General features: G+C 49.7%; 1 protein-coding gene, 1 long non-coding RNA gene and 3 other non-coding genes across 5 annotated transcripts; 4 read left to right on the forward strand and 1 right to left on the reverse strand.

Annotated features, from left to right (window-relative positions):
* The first annotated feature begins 1,577 nt into the window (after positions 1-1,577).
* On the forward strand, positions 1,578-2,023 carry LOC134734224 (large ribosomal subunit protein eL31-like). The gene has a single exon (XM_063625995.1). It carries the CDS (start codon positions 1,620-1,622, stop codon positions 1,995-1,997), a length of 378 nt encoding a protein of 125 aa, XP_063482065.1. The 5' UTR covers positions 1,578-1,619; the 3' UTR covers positions 1,998-2,023.
* Positions 2,024-5,566: 3,543 nt separating this feature from the next.
* Positions 5,567-5,730, forward strand: LOC134734911 (U1 spliceosomal RNA). Its single transcript, XR_010117792.1, has one exon. It is a non-coding gene; the product is annotated as a U1 spliceosomal RNA (small nuclear RNA).
* Positions 5,731-8,039: 2,309 nt separating this feature from the next.
* LOC134734229 (uncharacterized) lies at positions 8,040-9,057 on the reverse strand. Its single transcript, XR_010117540.1, has 2 exons — positions 8,723-9,057; positions 8,040-8,188 (listed from the first exon to the last, which is right to left on the reverse strand). It is a non-coding gene; the product is annotated as an uncharacterized lncRNA (long non-coding RNA).
* Positions 9,058-9,465: 408 nt separating this feature from the next.
* Positions 9,466-9,629, forward strand: LOC134734912 (U1 spliceosomal RNA). Its single transcript, XR_010117793.1, has one exon. It is a non-coding gene; the product is annotated as a U1 spliceosomal RNA (small nuclear RNA).
* Positions 9,630-13,360: 3,731 nt separating this feature from the next.
* Positions 13,361-13,524, forward strand: LOC134734913 (U1 spliceosomal RNA). Its single transcript, XR_010117794.1, has one exon. It is a non-coding gene; the product is annotated as a U1 spliceosomal RNA (small nuclear RNA).
* Positions 13,525-22,354: the final 8,830 nt, after the last annotated feature.

The raw sequence follows: 22,354 nt of genomic DNA on the forward strand, positions 1-22,354 counted from the left end.
CCAGCCTGGGAGACAGAGCGAGACTCCGTCTCAAAAAAAAAAAAAAAAAAAATTGGCAAACAAATTCTCCAAGATTGTGGAATTCACAATCTGGTATTGATCAAAAGTTGGCAAATCAAATTAATGATCTTAGACAAACTGCCATCTGGATGGGAGATAGTCTCATGAGCTTAGAACATCCTTTCCAGTTACAGTGTGACTGGAATGCGTCAGATTTTTGTATTACACCCCAAGTTTATAATGAGTCTGAGCATCACTGGGACATGGTTAGATGCTATCTACGGGGAAGAGAAGATAATCTCACTTTAGACATTTCCAAATTGAAAGACCAAATTTTTGAAGCATCAAAAGCCCATTTAAATTTGGTACCAGGAACTGAGGCAATCGCAGGAGTTACTGATGGCCTCGCAAATCTTAACCCTGTCACTTGGGTTAAGACCATCGGAAGTACTACTATTATAAATTTCATATTAGTCCTTGTGTGCCTGTTCTGCCTGTTGTCAGTCTGCACGTGTACCCAGCAGCTCTGAAGAGACAGCGACCATCCAGAATGAGCCCTGATGACGATGGTGGTTTTGTCGAAAAGAAAAGGGGGAAATGTGAGGAAAAGAAAGAGAGATCAGACAGTTGCTGTGTCTGTGTAGAAAGAAGGAGACATAAGAGACTCCATTTTGGTCTGTACTAAGAAAAATTCTGCCTTGAGATGCTGTTAATCTGTAACCCTACCCCCAACCCTGTGCTCCCTGAAACATGTGCTGTGTCCACTCAAGGTCAAATGGATTAAGGGCTGTGCAGGATGTGCCTTGTTAAACAAATGCTTGAAGGCAGCATGTTTGTTAGGAGTCATCACCACTCCCCAATCTCAAGTACCCAGAGACACAATACACTGCGGAAGGCCACAGGGATCTCTGCCAAGGAAAGCCAGGTATTGTCCAAGGTTTCTCTCCATATGATAGTCTGAAATATGGCCTCGTGGGAAGGGAAAGACCTGACCGTCCCCCAGCCCGACACCCGTAAAGGGTCTGTGCTGAGGAGGATTAGTAAAAGAGGAAGGAAGGCCTCTTTGCAGTTGCGATAAGAGGAAGGCATCAGTCTCCTGCTCCTCCCTGGGCAATGGAATGTCTCGGTGTAAAACCCGATTGTATATTCCATCTACTGAGATAGGAGAAAACCGCCTTAGGGCTGGAGGTGGGACATGCTGGCAGCAATACTGCTCCTTAAGGCACTGAGATGTTTATGTATATGCACATCAAAAGCACAGCACTTTTTTCTTTACCTTGTTTATGATGCAGAGACATTTGTTCACATGTTTTTGTGCTGGCCCTCTCTCCACTATTACCCTACTGTCCTGCCACATCCCCCTCTCCGAGAAACGCCCAATAATCATCAATAAATGCCAAGGGAACTCAGAGACTGGTGCCGGCGCGGGTCCTCCGTATGCTGAGCGCCGGTTCCCTGGGCCCACTTTTCTTTCTCTGTACTTTGTCTCTGTGTCTCTTTCTTTTCTCAAGTCTCTGGTTCCACCCAACGAGAAACGCCCACAAGTCCGTGGAGGGGCAGGCCACCCTTTCATCTATTTAATATGTAAACGACGCTTTTTCCAACTCGGACCCGGCAGAATGGCTCCCGCAAAGAAGGGTGGCGAGAAGAAAAAGGGCCGTTCTGCCATCAACGAAGTGGTAACCCGAGAATACACCATCAACATTCACAAGCGCATCCATGGAGTGGGCTTCAAGAAGCGTGCCCCTCGGGCACTCAAAGAGATTCGGAAATTTGCCATGAAGGAGACGGGAACTCCAGATGTGCGCATTGACACCAGGCTCAACAAAGCTGTCTGGGCCAAAGGAATAAGGAATGTCCCATACCGAATCCGTGTGCGGCTGTCCAGAAAACGTAATGAGGATGAAGAGTCACCAAATAAGCTATATACTTTGGTTACCTATGTACCTGTCGCCACTTTCAAAAATTTACAGACAGTCAATGTGGATGAGAACTAATCGCTGATCGTCAGATGCATCGAATAAAGTTATAAAATTGCAAAAAAAAATATGTAAACGACGAAAACGTTCATTACATTATTATTTATTTATGTATGTATTCATTTTGAGACGGAGTCTCACTCTGTCACCTAGTCTGGAGTGCAGTGGTGCAATCTTGGCTCACTGCAACCTCTGCATCCCGGGTTCAAGCAATTCTCCTGCCTCAGCCTCCTCAGTAGCTGGGATTACAGGCCCACGCCAACACGCCCGGCTAATTTTTGTATTTTTAGTCGACACGGGGTTTCACCGTGTTGGTCAGGCTGGTCTCGAACTCCTGACCTCGTGATCCGCCCGCTACGGCTTCCCAAAGTGCTGGGATTACAGGCGTGATCCACCGTACCTGGCCCATTACGTTATTTTTTAAAAAATCAATGTGACTCTTTTGAGAAATTAGAATGGTTTAATAACGTTGGTTACGCTGGGCACTCGGTGGCTCACGCCTGTAATCCCAGCACTTTGGGAGCCGGAGGTCAGGAGTTCGAGATCAGCCTGGCCAACATGGTGAAACCCTGTCTCTACTAAAAATACAAAAATTAGCCGGGCATGGTGGCGGGCTCCTGCAATCCCAGCTACTCAGGAGGCTGAGGCAGAAGAACTGCTTGAACCTGGGAGGCAGAGGTTGCAGTGAGCCAAGATCGCGCCACTGCACTCCAGCCTGGGCAACAGAGTGAGACTCTGTCTGAAAGAAAAAAAAAAAAAAAGATAAATTTGGTTTTAGGACCAGACAAATTAAATGGGAGACTTACTTCCAATGAGACCTAGAAATTTCTAAAATTTCTGAAAGAACTGAGAAAATTGCGCCGGGCGTGGTGGCTCACGCCTGTAATCCCGGCACTTTGAGAGGCTGAGGCGGGCGGATCCTGAGGTCAAGAGATGGAGACCATCCTGGCCAACATGGTGAAACCCCGTCTCTACTAAAAATACAAAACTTAGCCAGGCGTGATGGCGGGCTCCTGTAGTCCCAACTCTCAGGAGCCTGAGGCAGGAGAATTGATTGAATCCGGGAGGCGGAGGTTGCAGCCAGCCGAGAGCACACCACTGCACTCCCAGCTGCCAGTAGAGCGAGACTCCATCTCAAAAAAAAAAAAAAAAAAAAAAAAAAAAAAAAAAAGAACTAAGAAAATTGCCTCCACTGATGAAGTAAGCTTAAGGAGGTAAACTGACACGTTTTCTGAACTGAGAAATATTGAGGAGGCTTTGTCTCTTTCGCCTCCAACTGCTCCTTCTCCTCCTGCCCCTGCACCTGCATAGTCTTTCTTACCTGAGCATTCCTGTCCTGCCTTGCCTCTTCTTCCATCACCATCACCTGAGGAAAGTCCCCAGGGCTCTGGCCCCTTGCCTGAAACTTCTGTTCTGACAGCCCCTTTCAAGGTAAAACTCAAACCCACAGGAAGAGAGGAGCCTACCATTGTGTACACCGCTTCACCAAAATGTTAAACACATTTCGTTCTTCTGTTTCTAAGCAGGCTCCAAGATCCTACACGTTTTGGCAGAAAATTCGACTTAACTGTCGAAACCTTTGAGCCCAAATATTCTGAACTTTATCAATTAATTCAATTCTGGTGTAGAAGGCAAGGCCACTAACTGGTTGCAAAAGGCAAATTGGAAGGATTTTCAAAAAGAGACTGAAGCAGAACATGAAAGGTTCACATTTTAGACAAATATGTGCATGTTGCCATTCCCCAGGTCCTTCCTAAAAATATAGATTGGAGGATAATTCAGCAATGTACTAAAAAGCCAGACAAATGTGTCTGCTTACTTAAAATGGTTTGAGAGCCAGGCATGGTAGCTCATGCCTGGAATCCCAGCACTTTGGGAGGCTGAAGCTGGTGGATCACTTCACATCAGGAGTTCGAGACCAGCCTGCCAACCTGGTGAAACCCTTTCTATACTAAAATACAAAAATTAGCCAGGTGGCTACTCAGGAGGCTGAAGCAAAAGAATCGTTTGAACCCGGGAGGTGGAGGCTACAGTGAGCTGAGATCCTGCCACTGCAATACAGCCTGGGTGAAAGAGCGAGACGCCGTCTCAAAAAGAAAAAAGTTAGCAGTATAGTAGAAATATAATGCACACGAGAATGATAATCATGAAGACGACCTGTATTCCAGAATAGTAAGGGATCCTATTCCATTAGGGAGCCAACTGAAAACATCAAATCCCACTTCACACCCCAGGGTGTGGTGTCACGTGCCTGTAGTCCCAGCTACTACGGAGGATTAGTAAAGAGGTTTGCTTGAATTCATGAGGTCAAGACAGAAGTAACCCTGATCATGCCCCTGTACTTCAGCCTGGGGGACAGTGAGACCTTGTCCCAAAAACAAACCAAAAAACAAACAGCCGGGAGCGGTGGCTCACACTTGTAATCCCAGCACTTTGGGAGGCGGAGGCGGGCGGATCACCAGGTCAGGAGATCCAGACCACGGTGAAACCCCGTCTCTACTAAAAATACAACAAATTAGCCGGGCGTGGTGGCGGGCGCCTGCAGTCCCAGCTACTCGGAGAGGCTGAAGCAGGAGAATGGCATGAATCCGGGAGGGGGAGCTTGCAGTGAGCCGAGATTGCGCCACTGCACTCCAGCCTGGGCGACAGAGGAAGACTTCGTCTCAAAAACAAAACAAAACAAAACCCCACAAAGCCACACAAAAACAACAAACTGTCACTTCACTCTGAAATGACAGTGGCAACCATCACTTTGCTATTGGAAAATTGAAAGAAAAACACTCCCTCTAGCTGTCAACCCGCCCTCTTGCTCTAACATGTCGGACCCATGGTTTAAAATGCCCAAAAGCTGATGTACTCAATTTCACTTGCCAGTTCTGCACCAGCATTTATTGTTGTGTGGAGGAGATCACCATGCATGCTGCGATGAAAGTCTAACGCTATAGAATGACGAAGGGCAGTGTCTTTTAGGACATTTGGATGTATACGTCTATATTTACCTGAAGAAAACAATCATTACATATATATATGTAAGGGGAATCCATCACAAGGATAAGGATGTGAAGAAAACCAGGTTGTTTTGTAACCCTAAACGTTCTAGTCTGCGCATCACAAGCCATTATTTGAAGAAGGGTGCCCAGGCTCCAGCTGGTCGCCGAAAGGTTGCTCCGCAACGGAGGCTAAGCACCAGCTTCTTTGGGACAGAACAGACGAGGCAGCGGGAGGGAATAAAGGGACAGGCGGACGTCACTTCCGCTTGCCGGCTCCGGCAGCGAGAGGGTCGGCTGAGTTGGCGGAGGGTGGTGCGGGAGAGCCGACGGGGACTGGGAAAGGCACTGTCGGTGACATCACGGATAGGGCGACTTCTATGTAGATGAGGCAGCGCAGAGGCTGGCTGCTTGGCCACATGCTGCTTCGCCACGAAGGAGTTCTCGTGCCGTGGGAGGGGGGTTCAGGACCGCTGGTGGGACCTGAGAGTCCCAGCTGTGTGTCAGGGCTAGGAGGGCTCGGGGGTGCGCGGGGCAAGTGACCGTGCGTGTAAAGGGGGAGGCGCGTGAGGCTGTGGCGGGGCGGAGGTGCAGGAGCTCATACTTACCTGGCAGGGGAGATACCATGATCACGAAGGTGGTTTTCCCAGGGCGAGGCTTATCCATTGCACTCCGGATGTGCTGACCCCTGCGATTTCCCCAAATGTGGGAAACTCGACTGCATAATTTGTGGTAGTGGGGGACTGCGTTCGCGCTTTCCCCTGGCTTTTTGTCGTGGTTTGAAGAACAGGCTGCCCGTTAAGCGTTACCGCTTTCTTCCGTTGCTTTGCCGCTTTGGCGGTGCCCTTGGGTGTTATTGTTGCACTCAGGAGGCTGGAAGACAGGAAGTGGCATGTCGCCGTCCTTCTCCTCGCTGGAGAAGTAAGAAGTGTCAGCCGTTGAGTTGTGAGCCTGTTTATCACAAGCTAACTAGCGCGAAGGCTGCATAGCTCTTCCCTTTCAACGTAAGGCTGCTTATTGCAGAAATGGATCCCTGGTCTCCAGTCTCTTGGGTTCTCACGCTCTGTAGGGTCTGGCCCCACAGGGTCGGTGGGTCTCTCCCCGTGTGCAGAGGCGAGAGGTTGTAGAAATAGAGACGCGAGACAAAGAGATAAAAGAAAAGGAAGCTGGGCCCGGGGGACCACTACCACCAATGCGCGGAGACCCGTAGTGGCCCCGAATGTCTGCCTGCGCTGTTATTTATTGGATACCAAGCAAAAGGGGCAGGGTAAAGAGTTTGAGTCATCTCCAATGACAGGTAAGGTCACGTGGGTCACGTGTCCGCTGGACAGGGGGCCCTTCCCTGCCTGGCAGCTCAGGCAGAGAGAGAGGAGAGGAGAGGAGAGGAGACAAAGAGAAAGACAGCTTAGGCCATTATTTCTGCATATCAGAGACTAACTAGTACTTTCACTAATTTACTACTGCTATCTAGAAGGCAGAGAGCCAGGCAGGCGGGCAGGATGGAACGTGAAGGCGGACTAGGAGCGTGAGCACTGAAGCACAGCATCACAGGGAGAGGGTTAGGCCTCCGGATAACTGCGGGCAAGCCTGACTGATGTCGGGCCCTCCACAAGAGGTGGAGGAGCAGAGTCTTCTCTAAACTCCCCTGGGGAAAAGGAGGCTCCCTTTCCCGGCCTGCTACGCGGCGGCTGGTGTTCCTTGACACTTTTCGCTACCGCTAGACCACGGTCCGCCTGGCAACGGGCGTCTTCCCAGACGAAGGCGTCACCGCTAGACCCAGGATCCCTTCTGGTGGCCCTGTGCTGGGCATAACGGAAGGCTCGCACTCTTGTCTTCTGGTCACTCCTCACCGTGTCCCTTCAGCTCCTATCTCTGTAGGGCCTGGTTTTTCCTAGGTTATGATTACAGAGCGAGGATTATCATAATATGGGAATAAAGAGATATTACTACCAACTAATGACTATTGATATTGATATATAATCATATCTAAGATCTATCTCTGGTATAACTCTTCTTGTTTTATGCTTTATTATACTGGAACAGCTCGTGTCCTCGGTCTCTTGCCTCGGCGCCTGGGTGTCTTGCCGCCCACGACCCTCCGTGAAAGTTTTCGTGTTTTTCTCTAGCCTCCAGAGTCACGTTTCACACAGCCCCTGCTCCTAACCGCAGCCCCCTCAGGAGTTTGTAGGATTTCTGTGCTAGCGGGGAACGTGTTCTCACTTCACAGAGCCAGGTACCAGCTACGCAGAGGGGGGCTGTTCTCTGGGATGGAAGCAGGGCCTTTGGGGCTCTTGGTGTCCCCGTTCTTTCGAAGACATAACACGCTTACTTTGTGGAGGGGAACGGCTCTCCCGGAGCCCAGGTGCCCTGACGCAATTCATCGAGGCCCGCAGGTCAGAACCGCAGTCTCACCTGTCTTGGCCGACATGCGCTGCGATCCTCCCCGAAATATAAGGCGGGAAGATTTATGAGGAGACGGGTCCAGTTTCCCTACTCTCTCCTGCCGTTTTCATAGCTAGTCTTTGTTCAGACTTTATTGAAGCGACAGCTTCTTGTTTGACGTCCCGCTTCTACATCCTACATCCACTGCCAGGCAACCTTCTAGTCAGCAAGCCGACCCACCCTTCCCACCCGCAAGCAGCCCTTTCCTATTTCTGGCGCCAGTGTAATCCCCTGTCAATCTTTCTTCAAGCCCCCGCTTATCACCTTCACGGACAGAAAATACGTAGCTGTCTCTCAACCTGCGGTTTGCACCTGACGTGCGTCAGTAGCCTGGCAAATTCCTTAATACCCCTTCTCAAATGGCACTGACAATTCGTCTCCTTTTAACTCCCAGAAGTGTCTAATTGCTTTTGTCCCTGCACTAGATGAGTAGTAAGTAGTGTTTCAGTACAGAAGAAAACCCCAGGCCTAGCGACGGCGGTTCGGGGCTTTTTGCCAGCCTCTCCCAGGGTGCGTTTTCTGACCTCACCAGTTTTCTGAGCAACTGAGGTCAGGAATGTGAGACCAGCCTGACCAACATGGCGAAACCCCGTCTGTACTAAAAATACAAAAAGAACAAAACAAAACAAAATTGACCAGCGTGGTGGTGTATGTCAGTAAGTCTGTAATCCCAACTACTCAGGAGGCTGAGGCAGGAGAATCGCTTGAACCCAGGAGGCAGAGGTTGCCGTGAGCTGAGATCCTGCCACTGCAATACAGCCTGGGCAACAGAGTGAGGCCCTGTCAAAAAAAGAAAGAAAGAAAGAAAAAAGAGAAAAAAGCAAAACAATTAGCAGGTTAGTAGAAATATAATGCACACGAGAATGATCATCATGAAGACGATCTGTATTCCAGAATAGTAAGGGATCCTATTCCATTAGGGAGCCAACTGAAAACATCAAATCCCAGTTCACACCCCAGGGTGTGATGTCACGTGCCTGTAGTCCCAGCTACTCGGGAGGATTAGTAAGGAGGTTTGCTTGAATTCATGAGGTCAAGGCAGAAGCAACCCTGATCATGTCCCTGTACTCCAGCCCGGTGGACAGTGAGACCTTGTCTCAAAAACAAACAAAAAAAACAGACGAAAAACCCCACAAAGCCAGACAACAACAACAAATCTTCGCCTCACTCTGAAATGACAGCGGCAAACATCACTTTGCTATTGGAAAATTGAAAGGAAAACACTCCCTCTTGCTGTCAACCTGCCCTCCTGCTCTAACATGTCTGACCCATGGCTCAAAATGCCCAAAAGCTGATGTACTCAATTTCACTTACCTGTTCTGCACCAGCATTTATTTTTGTGTGGAGGAGATCACCATGCATGGTCCTATACATGTGTAACGGTATGGAATGATGAAGGGCAGTGTCCTTTAGGATATTTGGAGATATATATCTATATATATATATCTATATATATATATACACACCTGAAGAAACCAATCATTACATATATATATGTAAGCGGAATCCTTCATCACAAAGATAAGGATGTGAAGAAAACGAGGTTCTTTTGTAACCCTAAACGTTCTAGTCTGCGCATCACAAGCCATTATTTGAAGAAGGGTGCCCAGGCTCCAGCTGGTCGCCGAAAGGTTGCTCCGCAACGGAGGCTAAGCACCAGATTCTTTGGGAGAGAACAGACGAGGCAGCGGGAGGGAATAAAGGGACAGGCGGACGTCACTTCTGCTTGCCAGCTCCGGCAGTGAGAGGGTCGGCTGAGTTGGCGGAGGGTGGTGCGGGAGAGCCGACGGGGACTGGGAAAGGCACTGTCGGTGACATCACGGATAGGGCGACTTCTATGTAGATGAGGCAGCGCAGAGGCTGGCTGCTTGGCCACATGCTGCTTCGCCACGAAGGAGTTCTCGTGCCGTGGGAGGGGGGTTCAGGACCGCTGGTGGGACCTGAGAGTCCCAGCTGTGTGTCAGGGCTAGGAGGGCTCGGGGGTGCGCGGGGCAAGTGACCGTGCGTGTAAAGGGGGAGGCGCGTGAGGCTGTGGCGGGGCGGAGGTGCAGGAGCTCATACTTACCTGGCAGGGGAGATACCATGATCACGAAGGTGGTTTTCCCAGGGCGAGGCTTATCCATTGCACTCCGGATGTGCTGACCCCTGCGATTTCCCCAAATGTGGGAAACTCGACTGCATAATTTGTGGTAGTGGGGGACTGCGTTCGCGCTTTCCCCTGGCTTTTTGTCGTGGTTTGAAGAACAGGCTGCCCGTTAAGCGTTACCGCTTTCTTCCGTTGCTTTGCCGCTTTGGCGGTGCCCTTGGGTGTTATTGTTGCACTCAGGAGGCTGGAAGACAGGAAGTGGCATGTCGCCGTCCTTCTCCTCGCTGGAGAAGTAAGAAGTGTCAGCCGTTGAGTTGTGAGCCTGTTTATCACAAGCTAACTAGCGCGAAGGCTACATAGCTCTTCCCTTTCAACGTAAGGCTGCTTATTGCAGAAATGGATCCCTGGTCTCCAGTCTCTTGGGGTTCTCACGCTCTGTAGGGTCCGGCCCCACAGGGTCGGTGGGTCTCTCCCCGTGTGCAGAGACGAGAGGTTGTAGAAATAGAGACGCGAGACAAAGAGATAAAAGAAAAGGAAGCTGGGCCCGGGGGACCACTACCACCAATGCGCGGAGACCCGTAGTGGCCCCGAATGTCTGCCTGCGCTGTTATTTATTGGATACAAAGCAAAAGGGGCAGGGTAAAGAGTTTGAGTCATCTCCAATGACAGGTGAGGTCACGTGGGTCACGTGTCCGCTGGACAGGGGGCCCTTCCCTGCCTGGCAGCTGAGGCAGAGAGAGAGAGAGAGGAGAGGAGACAAAGAGAAAGACAGCTTAGGCCATTATTTCTGCATATCAGAGACTAACTAGTACTTTCACTAATTTACTACTGCTATCTAGAAGGCAGAGAGCCAGGCAGGCGGGCAGGATGGAACGTGAAGGCGGACTAGGAGCGTGAGCACTGAAGCACAGCATCACAGGGAGAGGGTTAGGCCTCCGGATAACTGCGGGCAAGCCTGACTGATGTCGGGCCCTCCACAAGAGGTGGAGGAGCAGAGTCTTCTCTAAACTCCCCTGGGGAAAAGGAGGCTCCCTTTCCCGGCCTGCTACGCGGCGGCTGGTGTTCCTTGACACTTTTCGCTACCGCTAGACCACGGTCCGCCTGGCAACGGGCGTCTTCCCAGACGAAGGCGTCACCGCTAGACCAAGGATCCCTTCTGGTGGCCCTGTGCTGGGCATAACGGAAGGCTCGCACTCTTGTCTTCTGGTCACTCCTCACCGTGTCCCCTCAGCTCCTATCTCTGTAGGGCCTGGTTTTTCCTAGGTTATGATTACAGAGCGAGGATTATCATAATATGGGAATAAAGAGATATTACTACCAGCTAATGACTATTGATATTGATATATAATCATATCTAAGATCTATCTCTGGTATAACTCTTCTTGTTTTATGTTTTATTATACTGGAACAGCTCGTGTCCTCGGTCTCTTGCCTCGGCGCCTGGGTGTCTTGCCGCCCACGACCCTCCGTGAAAGTTTTCGTGTTTTTCTCTAGCCTCCAGAGTCACGTTTCACACAGCCCCTGCTCCTAACCGCAGCCCCCTCAGGAGTTTGTAGGATTTCTGTGCTAGCGGGGAACGTGTTCTCACTTCACAGAGCCAGGTACCAGCTACGCAGAGGGGGGCTGTTCTCTGGGATGGAAGCAGGGCCTTTGGGGCTCTTGGTGTCCCCGTTCTTTCGAAGACATAACACGCTTACTTTGTGGAGGGGAACGGCTCTCCCGGAGCCCAGGTGCCCTGACGCAATTCATCGAGGCCCGCAGGTCAGAACCGCAGTCTCACCTGTCTTGGCCGACATGCGCTGCGATCCTCCCCGAAATATAAGGCGGGAAGATTTATGAGGAGACGGGTCCAGTTTCCCTACTCTCTCCTGCCGTTTTCATAGCTAGTCTTTGTTCAGACTTTATTGAAGCGACAGCTTCTTGTTTGACGTCCCGCTTCTACATCCTACATCCACTGCCAGGCAACCTTCTAGTCAGCAAGCCGACCCACCCTTCCCACCCGCAAGCAGCCCTTTCCTATTTCTGGCGACAGTGTAATCCCCCGTCAATCTTTCTTCAAGCCCCCGCTTATCACCTTCACGGACAGAAAATACGTAGCTGTCTCTGAACCTGCGGTTTGCACCTGACGTGCGTCAGTAGCCTGGCAAATTCCTTAATACCCCTTCTCAAATGGCACTGACAATTCGTCTCCTTTTAACTCCCAGAAGTGTCTAATTGCTTTTGTCCCTGCACTAGATGAGTAGTAAGTAGTGTTTCAGTACAGAAGAAAACCCCAGGCCTAGCGACGGCGGTTCGGGGCTTTTTGCCAGCCTCTCCCAGGGTGCGTTTTCTGACCTCACCAGTTTTCTGAGCAACTGAGGTCAGGAATGTGAGACCAGCCTGACCAACATGGCGAAACCCCGTCTGTACTAAAAATACAAAAAGAACAAAACAAAACAAAATTGACCAGCGTGGTGGTGTATGTCAGTAAGTCTGTAATCCCAACTACTCAGGAGGCTGAGGCAGGAGAATCGCTTGAACCCAGGAGGCAGAGGTTGCCGTGAGCTGAGATCCTGCCACTGCAATACAGCCTGGGCAAAGAGTGAGGCCCTGTCAAAAAAAGAAAGAAAGAAAGAAAAAAGAGAAAAAAGCAAAACAATTAGCAGGTTAGTAGAAATATAATGCACACGAGAATGATCATCATGAAGACGATCTGTATTCCAGAATAGTAAGGGATCCTATTCCATTAGGGAGCCAACTGAAAACATCAAATCCCAGTTCACACCCCAGGGTGTGATGTCACGTGCCTGTAGTCCCAGCTACTCGGGAGGATTAGTAAGGAGGTTTGCTTGAATTCATGAGGTCAAGGCAGAAGCAACCCTGATCATGTCCCTGTACTCCAGCCCGGTGGACAGTGAGACCTTGTCTCAAAAACAAACAAAAAAAACAGACGAAAAACCCCACAAAGTCAGACAACAACAACAAATCTTCGCTTCACTCTGAAATGACAGCGGCAAACATCACTTTGCTATTGGAAAATTGAAAGGAAAACACTCCCTCTTGCTGTCAACCTGCCCTCCTGCTCTAACATGTCTGACCCATGGCTCAAAATGCCCAAAAGCTGATGTACTCAATTTCACTTACCTGTTCTGCACCAGCATTTATTTTTGTGTGGAGGAGATCACCATGCATGGTCCTATACATGTGTAACGGTATGGAATGATGAAGGGCAGTGTCCTTTAGGATATTTGGAGATATATATCTATATATATATATCTATATATATATATACACACCTGAAGAAACCAATCATTACATATATATATGTAAGCGGAATCCTTCATCACAAAGATAAGGATGTGAAGAAAACGAGGTTCTTTTGTAACCCTAAACGTTCTAGTCTGCGCATCACAAGCCATTATTTGAAGAAGGGTGCCCAGGCTCCAGCTGGTCGCCGAAAGGTTGCTCCGCAACGGAGGCTAAGCACCAGCTTCTTTGGGAGAGAACAGACGAGGCAGCAGGAGGGAATAAAGGGACAGGCGGACGTCACTTCCGCTTGCCGGCTCCGGCAGCGAGAGGGTCGGCTGAGTTGGCGGAGGGTGGTGCGGGAGAGCCGACGGGGACTGGGAAAGGCACTGTCGGTGACATCACGGATAGGGCGACTTCTATGTAGATGAGGCAGCGCAGAGGCTGGCTGCTTGGCCACATGCTGCTTCGCCACGAAGGAGTTCTCGTGCCGTGGGAGGGGGGTTCAGGACCGCTGGTGGGACCTGAGAGTCCCAGCTGTGTGTCAGGGCTAGGAGGGCTCGGGGGTGCGCGGGGCAAGTGACCGTGCGTGTAAAGGGGGAGGCGCGTGAGGCTGTGGCGGGGCGGAGGTGCAGGAGCTCATACTTACCTGGCAGGGGAGATACCATGATCACGAAGGTGGTTTTCCCAGGGCGAGGCTTATCCATTGCACTCCGGATGTGCTGACCCCTGCGATTTCCCCAAATGTGGGAAACTCGACTGCATAATTTGTGGTAGTGGGGGACTGCGTTCGCGCTTTCCCCTGGCTTTTTGTCGTGGTTTGAAGAACAGGCTGCCCGTTAAGCGTTACCGCTTTCTTCCGTTGCTTTGCCGCTTTGGCGGTGCCCTTGGGTGTTATTGTTGCACTCAGGAGGCTGGAAGACAGGAAGTGGCATGTCGCCGTCCTTCTCCTCGCTGGAGAAGTAAGAAGTGTCAGCCGTTGAGTTGTGAGCCTGTTTATCACAAGCTAACTAGCGCGAAGGCTGCATAGCTCTTCCCTTTCAACGTAAGGCTGCTTATTGCAGAAATGGATCCCTGGTCTCCAGTCTCTTGGGTTCTCACGCTCTGTAGGGTCCGGCCCCACAGGGTCGGTGGGTCTCTCCCCGTGTGCAGAGACGAGAGGTTGTAGAAATAGAGACGCGAGACAAAGAGATAAAAGAAAAGGAAGCTGGGCCCGGGGGACCACTACCACCAATGCGCGGAGACCCGTAGTGGCCCCGAATGTCTGCCTGCGCTGTTATTTATTGGATACCAAGCAAAAGGGGCAGGGTAAAGAGTTTGAGTCATCTCCAATGACAGGTAAGGTCACGTGGGTCACGTGTCCGCTGGACAGGGGGCCCTTCCCTGCCTGGCAGCTCAGGCAGAGAGAGAGAGAGAGGAGAGGAGAGGAGAGGAGACAAAGAGAAAGACAGCTTAGGCCATTATTTCTGCATATCAGAGACTAACTAGTACTTTCACTAATTTACTACTGCTATCTAGAAGGCAGAGAGCCAGGCAGGCGGGCAGGATGGAACGTGAAGGCGGACTAGGAGCGTGAGCACTGAAGCACAGCATCACAGGGAGAGGGTTAGGCCTCCGGATAACTGCGGGCAAGCCTGACTGATGTCGGGCCCTCCACAAGAGGTGGAGGAGCAGAGTCTTCTCTAAACTCCCCTGGGGAAAAGGAGGCTCCCTTTCCCGGCCTGCTACGCGGCGGCTGGTGTTCCTTGACACTTTTCGCTACCGCTAGACCACGGTCCGCCTGGCAACGGGCGTCTTCCCAGACGAAGGCGTCACCGCTAGACCAAGGATCCCTTCTGGTGGCCCTGTGCTGGGCATAACGGAAGGCTCGCACTCTTGTCTTCTGGTCACTCCTCACCGTGTCCCCTCAGCTCCTATCTCTGTAGGGCCTGGTTTTTCCTAGGTTATGATTACAGAGCGAGGATTATCATAATATGGGAATAAAGAGATATTACTACCAACTAATGACTATTGATATTGATATATAATCATATCTAAGATCTATCTCTGGTATAACTCTTCTTGTTTTATGTTTTATTATACTGGAACAGCTCGTGTCCTCGGTCTCTTGCCTCGGCGCCTGGGTGTCTTGCCGCCCACGACCCTCCGTGAAACTTTTCGTGTTTTTCTCTAGCCTCCAGAGTCACGTTTCACACAGCCCCTGCTCCTAACCGCAGCCCCCTCAGGAGTTTGTAGGATTTCTGTGCTAGCGGGGAACGTGTTCTCACTTCACAGAGCCAGGTACCAGCTACGCAGAGGGGGGCTGTTCTCTGGGATGGAAGCAGGGCCTTTGGGGCTCTTGGTGTCCCCGTTCTTTCGAAGACATAACACGCTTACTTTGTGGAGGGGAACGGCTCTCCCGGAGCCCAGGTGCCCTGACGCAATTCATCGAGGCCCGCAGGTCAGAACCGCAGTCTCACCTGTCTTGGCCGACATGCGCTGCGATCCTCCCCGAAATATAAGGCGGGAAGATTTATGAGGAGACGGGTCCAGTTTCCCTACTCTCTCCTGCCGTTTTCATAGCTAGTCTTTGTTCAGACTTCATTGAAGCGACAGCTTCTTGTTTGACGTCCCGCTTCTACATCCTACATCCACTGCCAGGCAACCTTCTAGTCAGCAAGCCGACCCACCCTTCCCACCCGCAAGCAGCCCTTTCCTATTTCTGGCGCCAGTGTAATCCCCCGTCAATCTTTCTTCAAGCCCCCGCTTATCACCTTCACGGACAGAAAATACGTAGCTGTCTCTCAACCTGCGGTTTGCACCTGACGTGCGTCAGTAGCCTGGCAAATTCCTTAATACCCCTTCTCAAATGGCACTGACAATTCGTCTCCTTTTAACTCCCAGAAGTGTCTAATTGCTTTTGTCCCTGCACTAGATGAGTAGTAAGTAGTGTTTCAGTACAGAAGAAAACCCCAGGCCTAGCGACGGCGGTTCGGGGCTTTTTGCCAGCCTCTCCCAGGGTGCGTTTTCTGACCTCACCAGTTTTCTGAGCAACTGAGGTCAGGAATGTGAGACCAGCCTGACCAACATGGCGAAACCCCGTCTGTACTAAAAATACAAAAAGAACAAAACAAAACAAAATTGACCAGCGTGGTGGTGTATGTCAGTAAGTCTGTAATCCCAACTACTCAGGAGGCTGAGGCAGGAGAATCGCTTGAACCCAGGAGGCAGAGGTTGCCGTGAGCTGAGATCCTGCCACTGCAATACAGCCTGGGCAACAGAGTGAGGCCCTGTCAAAAAAAGAAAGAAAGAAAGAAAAGGAAGGAAGGAAGGAAGGAGGGAAGGAAGGAAGGAAGGAAGGAAGGAAGAAAGAAAGAAAGATAAAGAAATAAAGAAAGAAAGAAAGAAAGAGAAAAAAGCAAAAAAATTAGCAGGTTAGTAGAAATATAATGCACACAAGAATGATAATCATGAAGACGATCTGTATTCCAGAATAGTAAGGGATCCTATTCCATTAGGGAGCCAACTGAAAACATCAAATCCCAGTTCACACACCAGGGTGTGATGTCACGTGCCTGTAGTCCCAGCTACTCAGGAGGATTAGTAAGGAGGTTTGCTTGAATTCATGAGGTCAAGGCAGAAGCAACCCTGATCATGTCCCTGTACTCCAGCCCGGTGGACAGTGAGACCTTGTCTCTAAAACAAACAAAAAAACAGACAAAAAACCCCACAAAGTCAGACAACAACAACAAATCTTCGCCTCACTCTGAAATGACAGTGGCAAACATCGCTTTGCTATTTGAAAATTGACAGAAAACACTCCCTCTTGCTGTCAACCTGCCCTCCTGCTCTAACATGTCTGACCCATGGCTCAAAATGCCCAAAAGCTGATGTACTCAATTTATAGTACACTTACCTGTTCTGCACCAGCATTGATTATTGTGTGGAGGAGATCACTATGCTTGGTGCTATAAATTTCTAATATCATGGAATCATGAAGGGCAGTGTCTTTATGATATTTGCATATATATATACATACATACATATATCTGAAGAAAGCCAACATGGGGCGAGTTCCCTCAAACTTTTCACTAGGCATGACCACTGCTGTATTTTAGATAGAGATTCAGTGGGGCGAAACCTGAGAATTATCTGCCCAGCTGTCAAGAAGATAGCTCCTTGCATCTTTTGGGGGAGAACACTTTTGATTCAAGGGAGTGTTTCTTCCCAGGATTACAAATCTTTCTGTAACCTCAGGAAAGACTGCCGATGAAAACCAGGCATGGTGGCTCTGGCCTGTAATCCCAGTGACTCGGGAGCTGAGGCAGGAGGATCACTTAAGCCCAGGAGTTGGAGGCTGCAGTGAGCTATGATGGCGCCACTGCACTCCAGCCTGGGCCACAGAGACAGACACTGTCTCTGAAAGAAAAAGAAAAATGAAAGAACAACATTGCTGACAAAACTGTGGCCTCTTTTGCGGCTCAATAAAAAGCTATTTATTCGCTGGCTAAGGTTGTACTAGATAATCACATCACTTTAGATGATATATTTAGCTGAGCAGGGAGATGTATGTGTGGTGGCAAACACCTTTTGTTGCATATATGTAAATGTTTCCCATGCAGTAGAACCTTGTCTAGCAAAAGTCAGAAAAGAAGCCACTTGGCTACAAGAAATCGCTAAAGGAGAAATGGAATTTGATGTTTTCCCTGATGTTTTCAGTTGGCTGCCTAATGGAATAGGTTCCCTTACTGTTTCAGGATATAGATTCTCTTTGTGATTAGCATTCTTGTGTGCATTATATCTCCAGTAGTCAAATTATTAATGTTATGTATTTCTCATTGATTTACTTCTTTTGAGAAACTAAATTCATGGTACTCTGAATACTAGAGATGATTCAACAAGTGACAGCAAATATAGAATTGGCCGAGATCTCTCTGTCTTTTTTTTTTTCCCCCATTCCGTGATGCCAATTCAGCTTCTGGGCACTGTTAGAAATTCCTCAGTGAGAGGGCTCCTTTCCTCACCTGCCCCCCGTGTGGGACAGGACTGTCTGGGAATGAGGCTTTCTGGCAAGGAGGGATACAGCTTTTGATGGACAATGCTCTCAAGAAAGACTTTTTATCTGGCCGAGCGCGGTGGCTCACGCCTGTAATCCCAGCACTTCGGGAGGCCGAGGCGGGCGGATCACGAGGTCAGGAGATCGAGACCATCCTGGCCAACACAGTGAAACCCCGTCTCTACTAAAAATACAAAAAATTAGCCAGGCGTGGTGGTGGGCGCCTGTAGTCCCAGGTACTCGGGAGGCTGAGGCAAGAGAATGGCTTGAACCTGGGAGGCGGAGCTTGCAGTGAGCCGAGATTGCGCCACTGCACTCCAGCCTGGGCGACAGAGCGAGACTCCGTCTCAAAAAAAAAAAAAAAAAAAAAAAAAGACTTTTTATCTAAAGGGAGAATGAGGAAAGAAGAGAACTTTTATGACGAGTGCGAGCCTTTCCAAATTCTGAGGCCCAGAGAGGCATTACATTGAGACAGCAACCACATTCTGCTTCCCTTTTCTACAATACTGTATTTGAAAAACAAAAGACTCATGAAATTGGACAATTTTCTTCATAACACTACTACTGGTAAAACCAGCAAGGATGGCTGGTTTGCAATCATCTGAGCAGCCTCTCTAGTTTCATAGATATGATTTCTCTCTGATACTGAAAGGCTTCCAATTTTAAGCAAAATGCTACTGCACAAAGATAAACAGCTTTGAAAGGAAACGGTTTTCTTTGTAATCCTAAACGTTCTAGTCTTCGAATTAAAAGCCACTATTTGAAGACCGGCGCACGGCTTCCAGTTGGCCGCCAGAAGGGTCTTCCGCAGGCCACAGGTTAAGTAGTCGCTTCTTTGGGGGATACTAGATGCGGAGTCTCGGCGCACCTCCGGAAAGGACAAAGGCGAGAGGGAGAGGCGGGACAGTAGACGTCACTACCTCCGCCCGCAGCGGGTTGGTCGGCGGAGTGGCGGAGAGTGGGGTGGAAGAGCAGAAGGAGACTGGGAAAGGCGCTGTCGGTGACATCACCGATAGGGCGTTTCTATGTAGATGACGCAGCGCAGGGGCTGCTGGTTCGCCACGAAGGATTTCCTGCGCTATAGAGCAAGTCCAGGACCACTGGCTGGACATGAGAGTCCCAGCTGTGTGTTAGGGATAGGAGGGCTCAGAGTGGTTGGGGATTGGCTGGAGTGGTGCTCGGGGCAAGTGACTGTGACTTTAAAGGGTGAGGCGTATGGAGCTGTGGCGGGGCGGAGATAAACGTGCCAGTTGTTACCTAACTGGGCATCATAGTGTGGTTACTAAAATACGCAGCATTTTAATGGTTGGGTTTTCGTACGTATTTTGTCCTAAGCGTGCTGTTCTGTTGTTTTTGTTTAACGTGGGGGGCTCAGTTGCATAACTTGTAATAATGAGGCAGAAGGTGCAATGATTGGATGGTTTTTTTTACGGTTGGCTAAATCCCCGTAGGTCTACAGTGGATAGAGTTTTGCGGGTCACTGACTAATGTTGTCTGAAAAGCTACCCCAGTGACTTGCAACGACTTCGTCAACAGGATCTGCCCCCAGCAAGCGTAGAAGGAAAAGCAAGTGCCTTTACTGCCTGCTTTTTCCCACTTGCCGCTTCTCATTATTCAAGTTTTTTAAGTTCCTGATTTCCCTTCAGTGCAGCGGCAAGGTTACCAGCTATGCTTGCGTTGCAAGACCTGTCACAGTTTGACTGCCTTCTTTCTGCTTCTGTAAGCCCTCTTGCCTGCCCCGCGAGTTTTGCACCAGCAAATTCCTGCTGCACCATTCAAACTAGCCAACCCCCTTTCAGAAGTGTGTATAAAAGTCAAGCCCTGTCTTTCTTCGGGGCTCACGCTAGGCCTGAGTGCAATCAGTAAAATAATTCTCTTCCACTCATTGGTCTCTTTGTTCTCCTGATTCCCGCAACAGTAGTAGGGGACTGCGTTCGTGCTTTCCCCTGGTCTTTCATGGTATGAATAATAGCATTTTTTTTTTCGCCTATAGTCGCAGGCTCGGTCTCAGTGATTGTGTGGTGTGGTCAGCTGTTTTTGTTTTTGTGAGACCTTGTTTTCTTGTTTACTGTCATGGGACAGATGTCTGTAGTCACTTGTTTCCTCAGGATGCAAATTTCAGTCTCTGTCGGGGAGGTCTCTCATGTTAGCTGTGGTGGTACTTGGCGGGCAGAGCTCAGGGATCTAAGCTTCCCTGCTTTGTAGATTGCTCAATGGTCCCCAAGGCCTACTGACTTTTAACCCACTTGAAAACCTTAGGTTTTTCCATTGTCCCCAGAGTCACCTCTTACATAGCCTCTTTTTTTTGTTTGTATTTTTCCCTGAGACAGAGTCTCACTGTATCTGGTGGGATCTTGGTTCAAGTGATCCTCCCACCTCAGCCTCTGGAGTAGCACAGGCACGAGCCATCGCAGCCGACTAATTTCTGTTCTTGTTTTGTTGTTGTTGTTGTTGTTTTTGAGACGGAGTCTCGCTCTGTCACCCAGGCTGGAGTGCAGTGGCGCGATCTCGGCTCACTGCAACCTCCGCCTCCCGGGTTCACGCCATTCTCCTGCCTCAGCCTCTCCGAGTAGCTGGGACTACAGGCGCCCGCCACCACGCCCGGCTAATTTTTTGTATTTTTAGTAGAGACGGGGTCTCACCGTGGTCTCGATCTCCTGACCTCGTGATCCACCCGCCTCGGCCTCCCAAAGTGCTGGGATTACAAGCGTGAGCCACCGCGCCCGGCCTGTTTTGTTTTTTTAAGAGTTGAAGTTTCACCATGTTGCCCAGGTTGGTCTCTAATTCCTGGACTCAAGTGATCCGCCCTGCCTTGGCCTTCTAAACTGCTGGGATTACAGGTATGATCCATCACACCTGGCTAGCCCCTGCTTTTCCCTGTAGCATTCACGGGAGTTTGTAGGATTTCTGTGCTGGGGGGAACATGTACTCAGCTCATAGAACCAAGTAGAAATTGTACTTAAAACTGGTGCCATTGGGTTGTAGACATAACACGCTTGCTCTTTGTATGGGAAGGGCTTTGCCAGTGTCCTAGTGCCCCTGCACAGGGCATCGAGGCCTGCAGGTCAGAATGGCAGTCTCACCTACGTGTTCGTGTAATATGCAGCAATTCTCCCTGGAATATAAGATGGGAGGTCTTGTGAGGTTCCTACAAGTAAGAAGACAAATTTCTCTGAAGTTTGTATTGACAAATTTAAAAATTAATAATAACAGCCCAATCTCCTGGATGGCCAATGTCCTTTACATTGACAGACCGCAACTGCCCTACTTGCCTCAGCTCCTCCGTGCAGATGCAGCCCCTGATTCCCTCCATACAGGTCATTTTCCTCTCTGCTTTATCCGAAAGAGGGAGACAGCGGTTCTGCAGGCCTCTGCTAGGAGCAAAGTAGGGGGAGATGGTCCCTGGAGCTGGGACCTGGGTACTGGGCCAGGTTGCCCTGCAGGAGGGGAAGTACTCAGGGCTAGAGGGGACCAAGCACCAAGACCTCAGCATCCTCAACCTCCAAAAGGACTCAGAGAGATGCAGAAACCGAGACAGGGTTCTTCTTTCAAGGAAGACCCCAGGGCTCTGAACCAAAATCCAGATTTTTCCCCATCTGCAGCTTAATTCCGCCTTAGTTGGTACAACTTCATCCTTCCCCTGTGCTCAGGACAAAAAACAGTTCTTCTACAGCCTGGTCGTTCTCTGATCCCATACATCCTATTGGTCAGAAAATTATGTTTTTTCTTTGGTTAACTGCAGACTTTGGTCTGCACAATCTTTTTCTTTCTTGGTCTGAAAACCACCCCACAGTCCCATATGTAGCTTTTTTGGATAAACCTAGAAATGAACCCTTCTGGTCTTACAGCTTGAAACTTAATATTTGTTGGCCAGGCGCGGTGGCTCACGCCTGTAATCTCAGCACTTTGGGAGGCCGAGGCGGGTGGATCGCGAGGTCGGGAGATCGAGACCATCCTGGCTAACACAGTGAAACCCCGTCTCTACTAAAAATACAAAAAAGTAGCTGGGCATGGTGGTGGGCACCTGTAGTCCCAGCTGCTCAGGAGGCTGAGGCAGGAGAATGGCATGAACCTGGGAGGCGGAGGTTGCAGTGAGCCGAGATCACGCCACTGCACTCCAGCCTGGGCGACAGAGCAAGACTCCATCTCAAAAAAAAAAAAAGAAACTTAATATTTGTTTTATCTGAGTTCCTTCCTCAGGAAATGACCTTCAGGCCTGTCAAAAAAGCTATCAAAGAACTGAAATTCATCCAGAAAATGAGATGCTGGGACCCCTCATTCATCATGATTGCTTCCTTGCTCCTCCCTAGTTTCTGTTTTCTTACTCATTGTTACATTTCTTCCCTGCCATCTAAACCTCTGGTTTTGGTTGGTCAGGGAGATGGATTTGAGACTGAGTTCTCATCTCCCCCACTGCAGCACCCTATTAAAGTGCCTTCCTTGGCAACAATCGTCTCGGTGATTGGCTTTCTGTGCGGCAACCAGCAGGAATCCCAGACCTCTGAATTTTGGCAAAGGAATCTCCTGATAAAGGCGGGATGGATTCTACTGACCAACATCAAAACGTTCAGACATTTGAAAGCCTTAATCTCAGGGTTGG

Source organism: Symphalangus syndactylus, chromosome 12 (assembly GCF_028878055.3).
Source record: "Symphalangus syndactylus isolate Jambi chromosome 12, NHGRI_mSymSyn1-v2.1_pri, whole genome shotgun sequence".
NCBI lineage: Eukaryota > Metazoa > Chordata > Mammalia > Primates > Hylobatidae > Symphalangus > Symphalangus syndactylus.